This window comes from Gopherus flavomarginatus, chromosome 11, assembly GCF_025201925.1.
Source record: "Gopherus flavomarginatus isolate rGopFla2 chromosome 11, rGopFla2.mat.asm, whole genome shotgun sequence".
NCBI classification, from domain to species: domain Eukaryota; kingdom Metazoa; phylum Chordata; order Testudines; family Testudinidae; genus Gopherus; species Gopherus flavomarginatus.
In genome coordinates this window covers 5616178-5637145 of record NC_066627.1, presented here as the reverse complement: position 1 = coordinate 5637145, position 20968 = coordinate 5616178, and the positions used below count along the sequence as shown (strand labels likewise).

General features: G+C 45.0%; 1 protein-coding gene across 3 annotated transcripts in view; it reads right to left on the bottom strand.

Moving 5' to 3' along the window:
- Window positions 1-20968, bottom strand: part of LOC127031557 (mast cell protease 1A-like) — a 32148-nt gene that overhangs the window by 5055 nt on the left and 6125 nt on the right. The window contains exon 1 of one of the 3 annotated variants that reach the window (XM_050918489.1): window positions 1632-2028. The exons of the other annotated variants lie outside the window; for them this stretch is intronic. Within the exon in view, the coding sequence (XP_050774446.1) occupies window positions 1632-1689 (58 nt within the window). The 5' untranslated portion in view covers window positions 1690-2028. Of the gene's footprint in view, window positions 1-1631; window positions 2029-20968 lie in introns of those variants that run through there. 3 annotated transcript variants of the gene reach the window in all.

Genomic DNA, 20968 nt, shown 5'->3' with positions numbered 1-20968 from the left:
AGGAACCAGCCTCTTATCAGAGTAGTGAGAATTAAGAAAGGAACTAAATAGGTTTATGTTTATTTTCTTTTTGTAACTTGTCTTGGCATTAGGGGAACAATAAAATCGGGAATTCTTGTGTGTACTAAGTTTTGCCCAGGGGAACATCCTCTGTGTTTTGAATCTGTTGTCTTGTGAGATCAACTTGTATGCTATCTCCCAGAGAGTTTTTTCCTTTTACCTTTCTTTTCTTTAATTAAAAGCCTTCTTTTTTAAGAACCTGATTGATTTTTCCAAGGGGATTGGTTCTGGACTCACCAGGGATTGGTGAGGAGGGGGGAAAGGGGAAGAAGGAGTAATTCTTCCTTGTGTTAAGATCCAAGGAGTTTGGATCGGTGTTCACCAGGGAATTGGTAGAGAAGTCTCTCAATGATACCCAGGGAGGGGAAGGTTTGGGGGTTGGAGACAGAGTTTTCCAAATGACTCAAATATTTGGATGGTGGCAGCATATTGATATAAGCTGGTAATTAAGCTTAGGAGGTTCACATGCAGGTCCCCTCATCTATAAGGTTCAGAGTGGGGGTGAAACCTATGACAATCCCTCTCATTTGAATTTTGCTTCTAGCCTTTATCTTACTTTAATAATTTTTCTTTAACTAGCTGGATTTTTATAAAGCATATTTTGTTTGTAAATTGTGGAATGCGTAAGGGATTGATATTCTGACCATTCATACTACAGATAACTAAATGTTTCAAGCCTAGCTAAGGTGAGGTAGCAAATGGGATAGATGGAGGTGGAAGTGAGAAGGTCTCTAACCATCAGAGGGACGTAGGAATTAGGAATTGCCAGACTGTGTGATTTGTTTTAACCCTGTGCCAGTGCACGGCTTGAGGCACTTGTATGGGTTGAAGGCTGGTTCGCTGAGGTTAACTGGCCCCTGGGAAGCTTCTGACACTTTTGACAGATTTGAATCAATATCAGGGCAGCCACAGGCCGAGCTGAACCCATTGATCCACAGATGTGGTTTGAAATCAGGTTAGTTAAGGCAACACAAGTCTGTGTGCAGCTCACATCTGAATGTTTTAACACACGACTCAGGGCTGCTAGTTTGAGGTCCATATGAACGAGGCTGTTTGGACAGTCTGTCGCTGTTATTTGCATGTGGTGCCACCAACTTAGATGAAAGCCCTGTTGTGCTGGGTGCTGCACAGACCCTCAGGGAAAGTCAGTCCCTTCCCTACAGAGCTTGAATTTAAAATGACATCACACACAAAAAAAGAAGGAATTAGAACACAGGAGTCCTGACTGCCTCCCCCCAAGCTCCACTCTAATCACTAGACCCCACTCCCAAGCAGGGGATAGAACCCAGGAGTCTTGGCGCCTAGCCCCTAGTTAAAATACCCTTGTGTCTCTCTCCTGCTCTCAGACTTGCTGTGTATGTCTCAGTACCAGCTCCACCACCTGACTCCTTCACCCCACACCTCCAAACCATTCCCTAGCTGGGTCCTGGGAGCCAGCAATCACCCTTGCAGAAGCATCTGACTCTGGGGAGGATCCAGGATTTGCAAACAGCCCAGAGAGCTCCCGGTTCCACTCCCCAGGATGCCTGATTCCCTCCCCCCACACCCCGGCCACACACATGCATACTCACCAGCCCCAGCTCCGGGGGCCAAGAGAAAGGCCTCGGGCAGCAAGATTAGGATCAGCATTGTCGCTGTCTGGGAAAAGTGACAGTGCTCGTGCCTCAGCCCTGGGGGATTTATAGAGTCAACAGCAAACCGCAGATCACAGATGCCCTCCCCTCTTGGGGATCTGGGACCACACAGGTGCCCTCAGAATTACTCCACTGACACCTGGGGGGCATGAGGGAGGGAGCTGGTGGATGAAAAACAACTTCTCTCTGGAGCAAGGAGCCCAGAGGAGAGTCCCTCTAGGACGAGGCATCTCTCACTCCATCCCAGAACATCTGTGAGCAGGGCTCCCTGGGACCTGCCTGGAGCCCAACACAGCTGGTGCAGGGCTCATCTATAGCTCGCCCCTCTCCTCTGCTCCAGCAGCTCATCTGGCAGGGAGTGTGTCCGATGCTGAGTCACCCGCTGGCTTAGGTCAGCTCCCCACTTCCTCTCCAGTGTGCGTCTCAGAGCAGTAAGAAGGGAATGGGGTCCCTCCTGTGACTTCCTGTAGCCCAGCCACAGAGCCCATGGCAGAAATTCTCCCAGAGGCTGGGGAGCAGGTAGACCACCCAGTGGTAGATGTGGGGGAGCACTGATACCATGGTGATAGGCGATGGGGAAGGCCTTGAACAGATGGTGCTGGAGTCATGTTCCTCTGGGCCTGCCCCAGGGCTGGCATGGTTGAGTAAATTGCAAACATTCCCACACAACAGGGGTGACCATTTGGAAATGTGACCCTGGCTGTCCAGATGTTTGAACATCTCACACGCCCACAATTCTGGGCCCCATAAAGTGGCTTAATATTGTCCTGAGGTCCCGGCCCCATTTCTCCATCAAGCTCTGAGCTCTCATGAAATGCCTTGGTGTATTTCATAAAGTCCCAGCATCAGGAGTCATGGGATCACCTGTGAATTTCAGCTTCCCTTGTGGTAAATTGGATGTTTTGAGCCCACGAAACTGCAGAGAAGAGTTTGAAGACCTGACCCATAAATGCTTAAACCCCCCTGGTCTTCTCCTCATCCATCCCACTCCTTCAGGGTGCCCTAATACGACTGAGACAGCACCCACAGAGCATGAGAACCCCCTATTCTCTCCCAGAGGACGTCCTCCAATCCCCCACAAGCAGCATCTTCATGGTCTGTCTAAGGAGGGGGCAGCACTTTTGCCTGGGCCAAGAGGGATTGCAGGCCAAGCTGGGTGGGGACAGGAAAACTCAGGTTAGGTTCCCAGTGCGTAGGTGGGTGCTAGGCTGTCCTGGGCCATGTACACCCAGCCACAAGGGAGGGAGAAGGGATGGGACTCCAACATCTGCAGACACTCAGCGTCTTGGGCTCTGCATAGCTGGAGCTGTGCCCAATCTGGTCCACCCTATGGGATCAATTAATTTGGCCTCTGAAACTTGATACCATGGGTTTTTTTTGTACCCCCAATGGCCATGACCTGGAGAATAAAACCCTCCCATCTATAGCAGGCTGTCAGCCCTGAGGCTTGACTGACAAGCCCAGCATCTGAGCAGGGACATCTCCCCATTCCCCTGGCAGTGAAAGGTGCATCCCCACGCATGGTTGTGTCATGAACGGAAACAATTCTCAGAGTCAGACTTAGGGAGCACAAATGGAGCTCTCTGAGGGCCTGAGTCCAGCACTGGGATGGTGGGCCTGCAAGTCGGGATTGAGGGTCACCGGCAGAGATGACCCAGGCCTGCCCATAGCAGGGGCACAGCATGAGGACAGCCGGTTTCAGCAGTGCTATCCAGCATGCTCAGTCCATGTGAGCATGGTCCAGGTAAACTAAATAGCAAATCGGAGGGGCATTTGTGGTCACAAACTGCCAACCCCCGCTGCACGGCTTCTGGCCTGCACCAGCAAAACTATTAAATGTCTATATCTTTGTCTGAAAATGTGTTATTTCTCCAATCCCAATGAGCTGAGTCATTTTCTTCTTCTCCTGGTTCTTAGAAAACTTTCAAGACCAGTTTTGTTTTCTCGGTGTAATTTTTCATAGCTGCCTGGCTGCTGGCTAGCTGGTCGCCATATAATGGGCAATGGAGGGGAACAAATATCAGGGGATTTCATATCAGAAGACATTTCATAGAGTAGAATCATAGAAATATTATCCTGGAAAGGACCTTGAGAGGTCACCTGGTCCATCCCCCTCTTCTAGGCAGGACCATGTCAACCTAGACCATCCCTGACAGGTGTTTGTCCAGCCTGGACCTAAAAACCTTCAGTGATGGGGATTCCACAACCTCCCTTGTGATCTTATTCCAGAGATTAACTCCATTTAGGGTTAGAAAGATTTTTTCCTATTACTAACCACAGTCTCCCTTGCTGCAGATGAAACCCATTACTTGTACTCCAGTCAGCAGACATGGAGAACAATTGACTCCCATACTTTTTAGAACAGCCCTTAACATATTATAAGACTGTTCTCAGGTTCCCCTTAGCCTCCTCTTCTCTAAACATACTCAGTTTTTTTCACTTTTCCTCCTAGGTCAGATTTTCTAAACCTTTGACTATTTTTGTGGCTGTCCTCAGGAAACTCTCCAGTTTTTCTACATCTCTCCTAAAGTGTTACACCCAGAACTGGACACAGTAGAATCACAGAATCATAGAAGGTTAGGGATGGAAGAGACCTCAGGATGTCATTTGGTCCAACCCTCTGCTCAAAGCAGGACCAATTGCAACTAAATTATTACAACCAGGGATTTGTAAAGCTGTGCCTTAAAAGCCTCTAAGGAAGGAGATTCCACCTCCTCCCTAGGTAACCCATCCCAGTGCTTCACTACCCTCCTAGTGAAATAGTGTTTCTTAATTTCCAAACTAGACCTCCCTCACTGCATCTTGAGACCACTACTCCTTGTTTTGGAATCTGCCACCACTGAGAACAGTCGAGCTCCATCATCTTTGGAACCCCCTTTCAGATAGTTGAAGGCTGCTATCAAATTCCCCCTCACTCTTCTCTTCTCCAGTCTAAATAAGCCCAGTTCCCCCAGTCTTGCCTCATAAATCATGTGCCCTAGCCTCTCAATAATTTCTGTACCATCCACTGGACTCTTTCCAATTTGTTCACATCCTTTCTGTAGTGTGGGACCCAAAATTGGACACAGTACTCCAGATGTGGCCTCCACAGTGCTGAATAGAGGGGAATAATCACTTCCCTCAATTTGCTGGCAAGACTTCTACTAATGCAGCCCAAAATGCCATTAGCCTTCTTGGCAACAACGGCACACTGTTGACTCATCCAGCTTCTCATCCACTGCAATCCACAGGTCCTTTTCTGCCAATCAGTCCCCAGCCTGTAATAGTGCCTGGGATTCTTCCTTCTTAAGTGCAGGACTCTGCATTTGTCCTTGTTGAACCTCATCAGATTTCTTTTGGCCCAATTCTCCAATTTGTCTAGTTCACTCTGGACCTTATCCTACTTTCCAACTTATATACCTCTCCCCCAAGCTTAGTATCATCCACAAACTTGCTGAGGGTTCAATCCATCCCATCATCCAGATCATTAATGAAGATGTTGAACAAAACCAGCCCAGGACCAACCCCTGGGACACTCTGCTTGACATCGGCTGCCAACTAGACATCGAGCCTATCATAAATATAAAGAGAAGGGTAACAACCTTTATGTATGCAGTAATATAAAATCCCTCTTGGCCAGAGGTACAGAATCACTTACCTGTAAGGGGTTAATTAGTTCAATTAACCTAGTTGGCACTTGACCAGAAAGACCAATAGGGAAAGAAGATACTTACAAATCTGGGACAGGGGAAGGTTTTGTTTGTGCTCTCTGTGTGTTCCTTCAAGTGACAAAGAGAGGGACCAAGCAGGTAATCCAGCTCCTACTGAAATGATACATCTAAAATTACAGAAATTGTAAGTAATAGCAAGGAAATGCATTAGATTGTCTTTTGTTTTAGCTTGTGAAATTTCCCTATGCTAAGAGGAAGGTCTATTCCTGTTTTGTCACTTTGAAGTTGAGTCTAGAGGGGAATCTTCTGTGTTTTAAAGCTGTTTATCACCCTGTAAAATTACCTTCCATCGTGATTTTACAAAGCTGCTTCTTTTACTTTTTTTCTTTATAATAAAGTTCTGCTTTTAAGAACCTGATTGGTTTTTAGTGCCTAAAAAAACCCAGGATCTGGTCTGTGCTCACCTTGTTTACCTATTTGGTTGGTAGATTATTCTCAAGCCTCCCCAGAAAAGTGAAAGAAAGGGGCTTGGGAGGATATGGGGGGGCGGCAGAATAGGGCTCCAAGTGGCGCCTCCCTGAATGCTTGTTTAAATCACTTGGTGGCAGCAATACTGTCCAAGGACAAGGAATTTGTGCCTTGGGGAAGTTTTTAACCTAAGATGTCAGAATATAAGCTTAGGGGGTCTTTCATGTGGGTCCCCACATCTATATCTCAGAGTTCAGAGTGAGGAGGGAACCTGTTGAGCCCAATGATCTAGCCAGCTTTCTATCCACCCTATAGTCCATTACTCCAATCCATACTAATTTAACTTTCTAGCAAGAATACTGTTGGAGACCATATCAAAAGCTTTCCTAAAGTCAAGATATGTCTCATCTATTGTTTTCCCCATATCTACAGAGCCAGTTATCTCATCTTAGAAGGAAATCGGTTGGCCAGGCATGACTAGGCCTTGCTGAATCCATGCTGACTGTTCCTGATCACCTTGGTCTCCTCCAAGTGCTTCAAAATGGATTCCTTGAGGACCTGCTCCGTGATTTTTTCAGGGACTGAGGTGAGGTCTGTAGTTTCCCAGATTCTCCTTCTTCCCCTTTTTAAAATATGGGCACTATTTTTGCCTTTTTCCAGTCATCCAGGGCCTCTCCCAATTGCTGTGAGTTTTCAAAGATAATGGCCAATAGCTCTGCAATCTTATTAGCGAACTCCCTCAGCACCCTTGGATGCAGCAGATCCGGCCCCATAGACTTGAGCCTGTCCAGCTTTTCTAACTAGTCCTGAGCTAGTTCTTTCCCCACTGAGGGCTGGTTGCCTCCTTCCCATGCTGTGCAGCCCAGTGCAGCGCTCTGGGAGCTGACCTTGGCTGTGAAGACCAAGGTTCGGCCGACTGTGGCCCCCACTGGCCACAGTTTGCCGTCCCAGACCAATGGGGGCAGCGGGAAGCAGCACAGGGTGAGAGATGTGCTGTCTGCGGCTTCCCGCTGCCCCCATGGCCTGGGATGGCAAATTGCAGCCAGCAGGAGCCGTGATCGGCTGAACCTGCCATGTTGGCAAGTAAACAAACTGGCCCGGCTCGCCAGGGTGCTTATCCTCGCAAGCCGCATGCCAGAGGTGGCCAACTCCTGCTCTAGGGGCTTCCTAATTGATTGTTTAATAATTTGATCCAGTATCTTTACAGGTATCAATGTTAGGCTGCTTGGTCTACAATTCCCTGCATTCTCTTTGTTCCTCTTTTGAAAGATTAGTACTATGTCTGCCCTTCTCCAGTCCTATGGGACCTCTCACCTGTCCCTTGGTAGGTCTGTTACGAGGTGAAACTCATTTTGGGCCCTAGCCTTCCTGATTTTGGTCTTACTTGCTAGTCCTAGTCTTTTGGATCCCCCCTTACTAATTTTTAAAATTTCCCCTTTATGGATTTTCACAACTTTAAAGAGTCTCTGTTGGAGCCATATTGGCCTCTTACTATTCTTGCCGTCTTTGCTTTGCATAGGGATAGTTTGTAGTTGTGCCTTTAATATTGCCCCTTTCAGAAACTGCCCAGGTCTCCTGAACTACTTTAGCCCTTTGAATTTCTTCACATGGGACGTCACCTATACTTTTTGGAACTGGTTAGTCTGTTTTTTGAAGTCCATTGTTCTGATTCTGCTGCTCTCACTCCTTCCTTTCATTAGGATCAGGAATTCTATCATTTGAGGGTCACTTGAGCCTAAATTGCCTTCCACCTTCCTGTTGACAACCAATTCCTCCCTGCTTGTCAGATTCAAGTCTAAAATTCCCCTCCCTCCCATTTTTTCTTCCACCTCTGAAACAAAAAGTTGTCTCTAAGACATTCCAGGCACTTATGGGAAATCTTGTGTCTTGTGGTATTACTTTTCCAGCAGATGTCTGGGTAGTTAAAGTCCCATTCCCTCCCTGCCATCTGCCCTCTTTACACGTTAATTTCACAGGCTGGCTTGTGCCCTCTGAAATCAACACAGAGTTTTAATAAATCCTGTCCCTGTGAGTGTTTCCTTCTCTCCCAGATCCCTGTCACTCAGGCCAGGGGAGCCCCAGTCACTCTGAGCTGTCTGTCCAGCCAGGGCAGTTAGTTAAATAAATCTCTAGGATCCAGCCACTCTTAATGCATTTCTTTGTGCTGTTAGTGGTGATGAGGAATATGAGATGGGGCCTTTCCTCTCTGGGGGACACTGGCTCTGATCCAGCCCCAGATCTGGACTGCATGAACTGGTCTGTAGATGATGTAAACTATAAAATTAAAGACATGAGTAGTAATTTGTTTATGAAGTGTTTTTAAAATATCATTATTACATTAGGATACGGGCTGCAGTGCCTCAGTTTAACCCAGGAACATTTAGGTTTAGGGACAGAGCTGGTGGAAAAGATGACAGAGGTGGAGGAATCAGCTAGAGCGTTAGATGAAATCATTAAACCGACAGATACATGTTTAATGTGGAATGTTGAACGTCTTCTTTACTCAGCAAATTACAAAATCCTGCTGAGAAATATCACTAAAAGCGTGGTCTGGGAACAAAACAAGGCATATTGTACAAATAAAATGAAAATGCTTGTTGTAAATAAAATGACAGTTGAAAACGTCGGTGTGAAGCTTATTTTTATGGAGCTCAAGGGAGGGGGCGGTTGTCAAAAGAGAAGTAGGTTGCACCCCTGGTATACTTGTAGTTAGGTTATAGTTTTTCAACAACAAGAAATATATGGATGGCCTGTTCCTCTAACAAGGGCCCACGGGCACTTGTGCATGAGGGATAGGCTGCTGGGATATCTGGGCCATTGCAAAGTAGCTCCAGAAACCCTCTTAATCCACACCATCTTCTGCTTTGGCTGTGCCTTTTCATTTCCCTGCAGGCCCTCTGCATTAGGACTTTAGTGATCATGACACTTCTGTTTTCAGCAATGTCTCAGGTCTTTCACCTTCTGGTGCATATTATTCAATGCTGTGCAGCATCTAGGGTTACACTTTGCATAAAAGTGTTTTATAAAAGCACAACCAAAAATTCTCTAAGGTGTCGAGACAAGATAATAATAAACAAAATTGGAATTGTTGCTTTGCTGGTACCATTACAAAGTATATTCAAGTATGTAATTCCTCTGTGTTTTTGTTAATATTATTTCTGATAGGCCATTGGACGGGGGAGATAATACCTTGTAGAGTTGGGAAGGGATTCTGAATGACAAACGCTTGCCTGTGCACAAGCAAAACAACTCACAGAAAATGGCTGCCTACAAAACTGTGTCGCTAAAAGAGATTTTTGTCAGTTATCAATATTCTCCTAAAACCTCAGGACAGTTCTCTTATCCCATACCCTGTTTAGCTGTAGCTTTTGACTTTTTAATTGTTGTATTGGAAAACCCTTCATTGTGTGTGTGTGTGTGTGTGTGTGTAGTGTTGTGGGATGGGGGAGGGGATTCTTAACCACACCCTTGACTTTTAAAGCTCTCTTTACAATTTACAAGTAGAACGCTTTTTGTATTCTAGGCAATTCATTTACACAAAAGATTAAAAAACAAACTAACTCTATATTTTAAAGACCCTGCCTAACCACGTAGAAAACTATAACATGTCTTACATTTTATTTATTATTGTAAAACCCTTCTTTACATGAGGATTTTTGTATTATATTCCTGTCCCCCTGGAACTCATTTCTTCACAATTTACATGCCTGTGAAAACTAATTTTACTGGGCGGGGCAGTGGAGGGGAGGGGAAGATAAGGAGGTTGATCTTATCAGGTATGTCAGTTAGGCTAAGATATTTGTGTTGCAGAGATGATCATTATTTAGTTATGGAAATTGAGTAAGCTAGCATCTTTTTAAGCTTATATAAGACTCATAGATTTTAAGGTCAGAAGGGACCATTATGATCATCTAGTCTGGCCTCCCGCACAATGCAGGCCACAGAATCTCATCCATCCACTTCTGTAACAAACCCCTAACCTATGTCTGAGTTATTGAAGTCCTTAGATCGTGGTTTGAAGACCTCAAGCTGCAGAGAATCCTCCAACAAGTGACCCGTGCCCCATGCTGCAAAGGAAGGCAAAAAACCTCCAGGGCCTCTGCCAATCTGCCCTGGAGGAAAATTCCTTCCTAACTCTAAGTATGGCGATCAGTTAAACCTTGAACATGTGGGCAAGACTCACTAGCCAGCACCCAGGAAAGAATTCTCTGTAGTAACTCAGATCCCATCACATCTAACATCCCATCACAGACCACTGGGAATACTTAACTGCTGATAATCGAAGATCAGTTGCCAAATTAATTGCCAAAATTAGGCTATCCCATCATACCATCCCTTCCATAAAATTATCAAGCTTAGTCTTAAAGCCAGATATGTCTTTTGCTCCCACTACTCCCCTTGGAAGGCTGTTCCAGAACTTCACTCCTCTAATGGTTACAAGCCTTTGTCTAATTTCAAGACTAAACTTCCTGATGGCCAGTTTATATCCATTTGTTCTTGTGTCCATATTGGTACTAAACTTAAATAATTCCTCTCCCTCCCTAATATTTATCCCTCTGATATATTTATAAAGAGCAATCATATCCCCCCCTCAGCCTTCTTTTGGTTAGGCTAAATGAGCCAAGCTCTTTGAGTCTCCCTTCATAAGACAGGTTTTCCATTCCTCGCATCATCCTAGTAACCCGTCTCTGTACCTGTTCCAGTTTGAATTCATCCTTCTTAAACATGGGAGACCAGAACTGCACACAATATTCCAGATGAGGTCTCACCAGTGTCTTGAATAATGGTACTAATACCTTCTTATCTTTGCTGGAAATACCTCTCCTGATGCATCCATACCTTTCCTGATTTCATTTTAAGCCTGTGGTTTTGCTGCAAAAGTTAAGAGCTTTTAAAAATATTTGCTACCTCCAATTTTCCTCACTGCATGCTAACTTCTTTTTTTTATTGAAACACATATGTTAACTCCCCTCAACTGTGACAGTTTTCATATTCTATTCAGTTGTTTTGGTTCTTTAAAAACACTATTTTTCAAAGGATAGGCTAGTGTACCTTAAACATTTTTTTGTCACTGAACTTGTACAAAATGTTCCTAAAAAAGAGACTTTGTTACGTTACAGCTTATTCAAAGCTGGTTTTTATGGTTTACTGAGGGCTTTCGTTTCTTTAGATAACCAGGATGGGTGTTTATCTTAGGAGAGGTATCTCTTTGTTGTAAAATATAAGGTTTTACTTTTTTATTTGAAAAAAGGAGCTTTTTTTTGTATAAGCTGCTTTCTTAGTGTCATCCACTGTAAGAACCTGCTAATATAGGTTCTTTAGAACTTTTATTGTCAATGCTGGGAACAGAACTTTCACACTGTCAAGGTTTCTTTCCCCACTTTGAACTTTAGAGTGCAAATGTGGGGACCTGCATGAACACTTCTAAGCTTAATTACTAGCTTAGATCTGGTACGCTGCCACCAGCCAGAATTTAGTGTCTGGCACACTTTCTGTTCCCCCAAAACCTTCCCTGGGGAACACAGATCCAAATCCCTTGGATCTTAAAACAAGGAGAAATTAACCATCTCCCCTCCTTTCCCTCCAGACCTTCCCCTCCTTGGATTGACTTGAGAGGCTTCACACAGATCCAAACTCCTTGGATCTTAAAAACAAGGAGAAATTAACCATCCCCCACCAATCCCTGGTGAGTTCAGGTCCAATTCCCTTGGATCTTAAAATGAGAAAAAATCAATCAGGTTCTTAAAAAGAAAGCTTTTAATTAAAGAAAGAAAAGGTAAAAATTATCTCTGTAAGATCAGGATGGAAAATGCAGGGTACTTAGATCTATATAGCCCAGAGGAAACCCCCTTTAGCCTCAGGTTCAGAGTTACAGCAAACAGAGGTAAAAATCCTTCCAGCAAAAGAAACATTTACAAGTTGAGAAAGCAAAGATAAGACTAATCCGCCTTGCCTGGCTATTACTTACAATTTTGAAACATGAAAGACTGATTCAGAAAGATTTGGAGAGCCTGGGTGTACGTCTGGTCCCTCTTAGCCCCAAGAGTGAACAATGAACAAAACAAAAAACACAAACAAAGACTTCCCTCCACCCAGATTTGAAAGTATCTTGTCCCCCTATTGGTCCTCTGGTCAGGTGTCAGCCAGGTTTACTGAGCTTCTTAACCCTTTTCAGGTAAAAGAGACATTAACCCTTAACCATCTGTTTATGACATACACTTTACAACTAAAGTGATTTTATGACTTGGGGTCTTTCTGAGGGTTGGGTGTTTTTAACTCTGGAGTTGTTGGTCATTGTCTTTATCTTAGAAGCAGGGTTTCTGGTTGTAAACGTTGTATAATTTCTTTACAGATTTTTTTCTTTGGGCAAAAATTTAAAAAGCATGCCAGTGTTTTTTTGAGAAATGTAGAACATCTTTCGGTAAAAGATGCATTTTTGTATTTACTGTTAGCCAAAGAATTAAGAAACGAGCTTATCTTCAAAATGGTTAGAAGGGAGTTTTATCTACTTCCTTCTCACTGTTATCTTCTAGGAACAAAAAGGAGAGGGGGATTGGTTGATATATAATTTCTCTCCTTTAAACTTTTATTGTCAGTGCTGCGCATAGGACATTCACTGTTTTGTATAAAGCTAAAGCAAGTCGGTGTATTACTTGAGGAGTACGTAAGTGGCGAGTTATATGGGCCCATGGTGCCCATGCTCAATCAATATTCGTGAAGGTGGGCCCAGCTCCTCCAATGTTTGGGCCTCAGGCCCCGTGTTTTGGGGGCCCCGCGCCATGGGTCAGCAATGTGAAGTACTTTCACCTCAGGAGCAGCTTCCCTGTCTCCCCACAAGCAGCTCCCCCATCCCCAGAGTTGCTGCGTCCTGCAGAGAAGCCCCAGTGCTGACCCAGCTCCCAGCCCATTGGGCTTAAACTTCAGCCAATTGGAGCTGCAGGGTCTGATGCTGGAGCTGCCTGGCTGTGCCTCCACAGCAGGGGTGGGAGGGAGCCGCAGGCAGAGAGAGCCCCAGGTGTCTGTCCCTGTCAGAGACACAAGAGACAGCTGGGGGTTGTGGGGGCTGACAGACAGAAGGACACAGTCGGGGGTTGTGGAGGCAGATAGATGGAGCTGTAGGCAAGGGAAAGGAGCAGCGATGAGCATCCCGGGGCTGGCATAAAATAGCCTGAGGGGGATTCCTGAGGGGGCTATAGCAACACCCTCCCACAAAGCAGACCCAGGCTGCGGCTGGCTCCGTCCATCACTCCCCCCTGCCCCACAGAGACCCACACAACCCTCTGCCAATGTTCCCTCTAATTTTTGACAGGCCATGTGCGCAAAACATTTCTTCTGTGCAAATTTTTGAAGCAGAGTTTAAATTTGTGCGCCACGAGGCAAATGCCCCCAAGCGAGCAACATGCTTATACATTTAAAAAGTTTTAATTTTCAATTTGTGATAATAGTTTTACACCATGTTATTTTATAAATGTCATGTTTAAATACCTAGAAGAAGGAAATTTAACCATTCCTCATGAAGAGGAAGTTAGTTTTAAGCATTACACTTTAGGATCTTTTTATAGACAATCACGAGCATATATCAAGCACATGTTAATCGTGATCATTATCAGTCCATAGGCTTCTGCCTGTTGGTGTCCACTTTCACCTTTCATTCTATATACATGTTCAAAAAGATTTTGATAAACATATAATAAAGACAATTTAATAAGTATGCCATTATGTCAATTTATATGAGTTTTCAGATAGAGACATCTCAAGTAAAAAAAGAAAAACAAGAGTTTGTGTTTTAAATTTAAAATTTTCCTAAAAAATATCAATCAATGATTGTCAGCCAAGAATAAGATATGTAATTACAAATGCATTTTAATTTCCTTATTGGTCGAAATGTCAAAGACTGCTAAACTAACCTTACTGTTTTTCCCTGCAATCGTTTTCATTTACCCATTCAATATAAACCCTGTCCAGATCTATCAGTCCTCTATCCAGCTAGTAACTCTTAATACACATCAGCATGTCCAGATGATCTACTTGTAAACAATACTGTAGTTTATTTTTTTAGAGTGTTCATTAAACTATTCCACCAATATCCATCAACTTTGCAAGGTCCTCAAACTGTTCGTTCTGGTGAGCCGCCATGCCGTTGAGTTTGCCCAACATCACGGAGGCACCATCAGATGTGAACATCAACATTTTCATTAGATTAAGTTGGTGTTTTTTATAAAACTCTTTGATTGCAGACACTATTGAAACAGCATCACATTCTTGCAATTGTAATAGTCCACCAAACGAAGTTTTATAGTCTGCAGAATTTATAGATCTATATTTAAAGTAGAGTATCAAGTATCTGTTAATCTATATATCAGTGCTTTCATCAAACGCTAGAGTATGAAACATTGCCGATGCTATTTCATGTATGGGGTCATTTTGGACAATGCAATTGATAATTTCAAGAAATTCAACAGCATAATTTTTACTCTAGCTCGCTGGTATGTGCACATACTTTTCCATATGGTCATTAATATACTGAACAAAAAGCACTGAGCTGTTCATTTTAAAAGCCAACAACACACTGTCAATAAGTACCTTGATTTCTTCTGGTTTTGAGTGCTTGTGTTCAAGATTAATTTGCCTCCTCAGCTTTTCAGCTGGACTTTCAAGAATCATGCTAAGCAATCTGCTCCGTAAAAAGGGTTTTTGTTTCTAAGCCTTGTTACTCCATCTATATGAGACTTACTTGACAGATAATGCTTTAAGAAATCCAATTCCAAACATTGTTCCACATTCTTCCTGTTGAAAATTCTCCCGAAGCTCCGGCATCTCGACAATATACACAAACCACTCCATTGTCCTCATCATATATGAATATTTCACCAAATTTAACAAGCATTACACTATGTGACTTCGGGTGTAACCGTCTCTATAGTCTCATCCAGCGATCCAGATTTAAATGAAGTCGCTGTTCTTTTATGCTTTAGACCTCTAGACAGTGACATTTTGGGATTGATTCTTTACCAGATTGGTTTATTTAAAATTAATACTTTTATTCTATGGTGTGACAAAGTTCCTCCTCTACCTTGGTGGGTCCTGTGCTTATTGGCAGATTTTCTCACCTCAGTGATCTTCCCCACAGTCTGGATCAACTCCTCCTGTGTCTGATCAGGAGTTGGGAGGTTTGGGGAGAATCCGGGCCCACCCTCTACTCTGGGTTCCAGCCCAGGGCCCTGTGGATTGCAGCTGTCTATAGTGCCTCTTGTAACAGCTGCATGACAGCTACAACTCCGTGGGCTACTTCCCCATGGCCTCCTCCAAACACCTCTTTATCCTCACCACAGGATCTTCCTCCTGGTGTCTGATAACGCTTGTACTCCTTAGTCCTCCAGCAACACAGCCTCTCACTCTCAGCTCCTTGTGCCTCTTGCTCCCAGCTCCTTACATACACTCCCTCTCCTCTGGCTCCCCCTCGCCTGACTGGAGTGAGCTCCTTTTTAAACCCAGGTGCCCTGATTAGCCTGCCTTGATTGGCTGCAGGTGATCTAATCAGCCTGTCTGCCTTAATTGGTTCTAGCAGGTTCCTGGTTACTCTAGTGCAGCTCCTGCTCTGGTCACTCAGGGAACAGAAAACTACTCATTCAGTGACCAGTATATTTGCCCTCTGCCAGACTCTTGTACCCCACTGGTCTGGGTCTGTCACAATGGCTACTATTTCAATGCACTTAACAGCATAACTTGACAAAAGGGCAAACGGGAGATCATTCAGATCAGGATACCGGAAGTTTGTGCATAGCTAAAAAATGCAGCAAAAATGCGGGAAAATGGTATAACATCACGAGTAAATGTATGAAGTCCAATGCCTTTGAAAGATTTCAGTCACAAAAACAACACTTACCTTTGTTCATTTCTGGGAAATCTTTGCAGTTCCTTAACAACTATGGCCTGGCATTCTGACTTATTCACATGTACTTGAGTTTGTACCCAGCCAAATGAACAGACTACAAAGAGATGTGTGGGTCCCAACCATCCCGACATGATCAACGTTCCACGTTCGAAATGCTGGCAGGCGATTCATTGCCCTCCTTTCCCTTTTCCCCCCTTGCCAGCTAGTAGAATCTGGCTGTGTTGATAGATGGCGGGCAAACAATTTCCAAAATCTCCCGTAAATTATATTTTGGCCTGGCTCCAATGTAGTATTTCATTTTTTGTGCGGGTGGTGTTTCACCATGTGTGCGGGGTTTAGGATCTGGGTGCACGTGCACATGGGGTGTACAGCTTAGAGGGAGCAGTGCTCCCCATCCCCCCTGGCAGTGAAAGGTGCATCCCCACGCATGGCCGTGTCATGAATGGAAACAGTTCTCAGAGTCAGACATTGGGAAGAACAAGCAGAGCTGTGTGAGGGTCTGAGTCCAGGAATGGGAAGAGGGGTGCTGCAGGTCAGGATTGAGAGTCCATGTGAGCATGTTCAGTAAAAGCCACGCAGGATATTGGAGGGGGGTACATCTGACCCCACATGCCCCGCATCCCACCACCTCTGGCCCACACTGGAACCACTATTAAAAGTCTACATCTTTGAATGCAAATTTTTCATTTCTCCAGTCCCCATCTGATGAGTCATTTCCTTTTACTCCTGGTTCTCAGAAACTTTTCAAGACCAGCTTTGTTTTTTTCCGTGTGAGGTTTCATATCTGCCTGGCCTCCTGCCCAGCTGGGCTCCAGATAACGGGCAATGGAGGGGAAGGAAGCTCAGAGGATTTAATCTCAGAAGACATTTCATAGAGTAGAATCAGAAATATCAGGCTGGAAGGAACCTCATGAGGTCACCTGGTTCAGCCCCCTGTTCTGAGGCAGGAGCATGTCAACCTAGACCATTCCTGACAGGTGTTTGTCCAACCTGGTCGTAAACCCCTCCAGTGACAAGGTTTCCATTACTTCCCTTGAGATCCTATTCCATAGATTAAGTCCATTTAGGGTTAGAAAGTTTTTCCTAATAACTAACCTCAATCTCCCTTGCTGCAGACTAAGCTCATCACTTCTTGTCTAATACTCTGTGGATGTGGAGAACCATTGATCCCTGTCCTCTTTAACAGACCTTCACATAGTGGAAGTCTGTTCTCAGGTTCCCCTTCAGCTTCCTCTTCTCTAGACTAAACATGTCCGGTTTTTTTTCACCTTTCCTCTTAGCTCAGGCTTTCTCAACCTTTGATCATTTTTGTTGCTCACCTCTGGACTCTCTCCAATTTCTCTACATCTCCACTAAAGTGTGGCACTCAAAACTGGACACAGTACTCCAACTGAGGCCCCACCAGTGTTGAGTAGTGTGGAACAATTACCTCCCTTGTCTTTGTCATAAACAGCTAGCTAAGGGTTAATGTCTCTTTCACCTGAAGCACCTGACCAGAGGACCAATCAGGAAACCGGATTTTTTCAACTTTGGGTGGAGGGAATTGTGTCTCTGTGTCTTTGTTTTCCGTCTGCCTGCCTTCTCTGAGCTTTGGAGAAGTACTTTCTACCTTCTAGTCTTCTGTTTCTAAGTATAAGAACAAAGAGATCAGATAGTAAGTTCTATGGTTTTCTTTTCTTTGGTATTTGCATGAATATAAGTGCTGGAGTGCTTTGATTTGTATTCTTTTTGAATAAGGCTGTTTATTCAATATTCTTTTAAGCAATTGCCCTGTGTTGTATCATCTATACAGAGAGAACATTTGTACTTATTTTTCTTTCTTTTTATATAAAGCTTTCTTTTAAGACCTGTTGGAGTTTTTCTTTACTTCAGGGAAATTGAGTCTGTACTCACCAGGGAATTGGTGGGAGGAAGGAATCGGGGAGATTTGTGTGTTGGATTGCTAGCCTGACTTTGCATTCCCTCTGGGGGAATAGGAAAGTACTTTTTGTTTCCAGGATTGGGAACAGAGAGGGAGATTCACTCTGTTTGAATTCACAGAGCTTGTGTCTGTGTATCTCTCCAGGAGCACCTGGAGGGGGGAAGGGAAAAAGGATTATTTCCCTTTGTTGTGAGACTCAAGGGATTTGGGTCTTGGGGTCCCCAGGGAAGGTTTTTCAGAGGGACCAGAGTGCCCCAAAACACTCTAATTTTTTGGGTGGTGGCAGCAGGTACCAGGTCCAAGCTGGTAACTAAGCTTGGAGGTTTTCATGCTAACCCCCATATTTTGGACGCTAAGGTCCAAATCTGGGACCTAGGTTATTACATGAGTAGCAGCGGTGGGATATAGACAGAATCCAGAAGCCAGTAGGAATATTATATTTTTCTTTTCTCTGCTAAGGGCTTTTTAGCAGAGAGAAACAGTTTGGTTTTAAAAGGGAACCAGAGAGAAATTTTTTTTTTTCTGCTCTCTCTGGCAGTTTGTGGCTTGCATGTTAAGCAGAAGTCGTTAAGGACTATTAACAGTCTTTTGTCACACAATAGCACTCCCATTGAGAGTCATACCAGCACTATATGAATGCAAATAAAGTGGTTTTTCAGGTTTACTTGACATTGAAGATTAGCTAAAGGCACTGTTGCTAGGCAGACTTCAGGAGGCAACAGAGAACCTGCAGTTCAGAAGATAAACACCGGAGGGCACCCCAACACAAGAAAACAGGAACCATGTCTACCAAGACAAAAATGGAGGCTGAGGAACAAATCAAAGAAGCTGAACACAGGCGAGAGATGGAAAAACACAAACAGCAACTGGAAATAAAACAAAAAGAGATGGAGATGAAAGAAAGAGAAGAACAGATCAAAGAGGCAGCCTACCAAAGAGAACAGGCAGCCTACCAAAGAGAACAGGCAGCCAAAGAGGCAGCCAAGGAGGCAGCACACAAAAGAAAACTAGAAGAAGAAGAGGTGGCCCACCACCGAGAAATGGAAAAACAACAAAAAGAGAATGAAGAGAAGGAAAAACAGAGAAAACATGAACTGGAGTTGGCAAAAGCTGGGCTGCCTGTGCCAGCCAACCCTAACAACCCGGCGCCAAATATTGCTCCACAGCACAGGAAATTTCCCACCTACAAGGCAGGTGATGACACCGAGGCCTTCTTGGAAAATTTTGAAAGAGCCTGTCTTGGGTACAGCATTCCCGAAGACCAGTACATGGTAGAATTGAGGTCACAGCTCAGTGGACCTTTAGCAGAGGTGGCAGCTGAAATGCCTAAGCACCAAATGAATGACTATAAACTTTTCCTAACCAAGGCCAGATACAGGATGGGGATAACCCCAGATCATGCCCGTCGGCGTTTCAGAAACCAAAAGTGGAAACCAGAGGAGTCATTTCCCAAACACGCCTACTGCATTGCAAAAAACTATGAGGCCTGGCTAACAGGAAACAACATTCAAACCTTGGAAGAACTGAACCTCCTCATACAAATGGAGCAGTTCTTGGATGGTGTTCCTGAAGACATCACACGGTACATACAAGATGGAAACCCCAAGAATATCGCTGAGGCGGGGGAGATTGGAGCCAAATGGATGGAACTGGCAAAAAGCAAGAAAGCTACTGTCAAGGGGAACGATTACCCCAGGGGGCACACAGACCATAAACCCTACAACCGAGGACAGCCAAAGACCCCACATACCACCCAAGTAAAGCCACAGATACCCTACCCTTCAACCTCACCAGTCTCCAGTAACTCACCTCGGCCCAGTGACCCATCAGATGGAAGATGCTTTAAGTGTAATGAACTGGGACATATCAAGGCCAAGTGTCCCAAGAACACCATGCGAGTGCAATTCATTACACCACCATCACACCAAAGATCCCCAGGCCCGGATGCCTCTCAAATACCCTTGGAGCGAAGGGAAAATTTGAGAGTGGGCGGAAAGAAGGTTACTGCGTGGAGAGACACGGGGGCACAAGTGTCAGCTATCCACCAATCCTTCGTTGACCCCAAATTCATCAACCCAAAGGCCAAAGTTACAATTTACCCCTTCATGTCACAAGCTGTAGACTTGCCTACAGCTCAACTGCCTGTCCAGTACAAAGGCTGGTCAGGAATGTGGACTTTTGCAGTCTATGACAATTATCCTATCCCCATGCTACTGGGGGAAGACTTGGCCAACCAGGTGAGGCGGGCCAAGAGAGTGGGAATGGTTACACGTAGCCAAACCAGGCAAGCTTCCAGACCCATTCCTGTTCCTGAGCCGTCCACAGAGGCCCCGTCTGTGTTACCAGAAACCCAGACAGAGGTAGTGGACCCGGATTCCATGCCTACCACTGAAACAGCCACAGCATCTCCAGTCCCAGGCCCGGAACTGGAACAGCAACCAGCACCAGCAAGTGCAACTACATCTTCAAACTCAACGCCAGAGGGCGCCAGCGAGCCAAAACTGGCAGAAGCACAAGACAGCCATACCCAAAAGGCTCAGCCAGAGCCTGAAATATCCTCAGGTGCACCAGCGGAGAGCGGTTCACCAGCAACGGAAACAACCCCATCACCTACATCGCTTCCAGAGGGACCAAGCCCAAGTCCACAGTCTGAGGAAGAACTGGTGACCCCAGCCTCAAGGGAACAGTTCCAGGCTGAGCAGGAAGCGGATGACAACCTTCAGAAAGCTTGGGCGGCGGCACGGAGCACCCCACCGCCTCTCAGCTCTTCTAATCGATCCCGGTTTGTTATAGACCAAGGACTTTTATACAAGGAAATTCTTTCTGGTGGACACCGGGAAGAATGGCAGCCGCAAAAACAGTTGGTGGTTCCAACTAAGTACCGGGGGAAGCTCTTAAGCTTAGCCCATGATCATCCCAGTGGCCATGCTGGGGTGAACAGAACCAAGGACCGGTTGGGGAAGTCCTTCCACTGGGAGGGGATGGGCAAGGACGTTGCCAAGTATGTCCGGTCTTGTGAGGTATGCCAAAGAGTGGGAAAGCCTCAAGACCAGGTCAAGGCCCCTCTCCAGCCACTCCCCATAATTGAGGTCCCATTTCAGCGAGTAGCTGTGGATATTCTAGGCCCTTTCCCAAAAAAGACGCCCAGAGGAAAGCAGTACGTACTGACTTTAGTGGACTTTGCTACCCGATGGCCAGAAGCAGTCGCTCTAGGCAACACCAGGGCTAACACTGTGTGCCTGGCCCTAACAGACATCTTTGCCAGAGTAGGTTGGCCCTGCGACATCCTTACAGATTCAGGGTCTAATTTCCTGGCAGGGACCATGGAAAAACTGTGGGA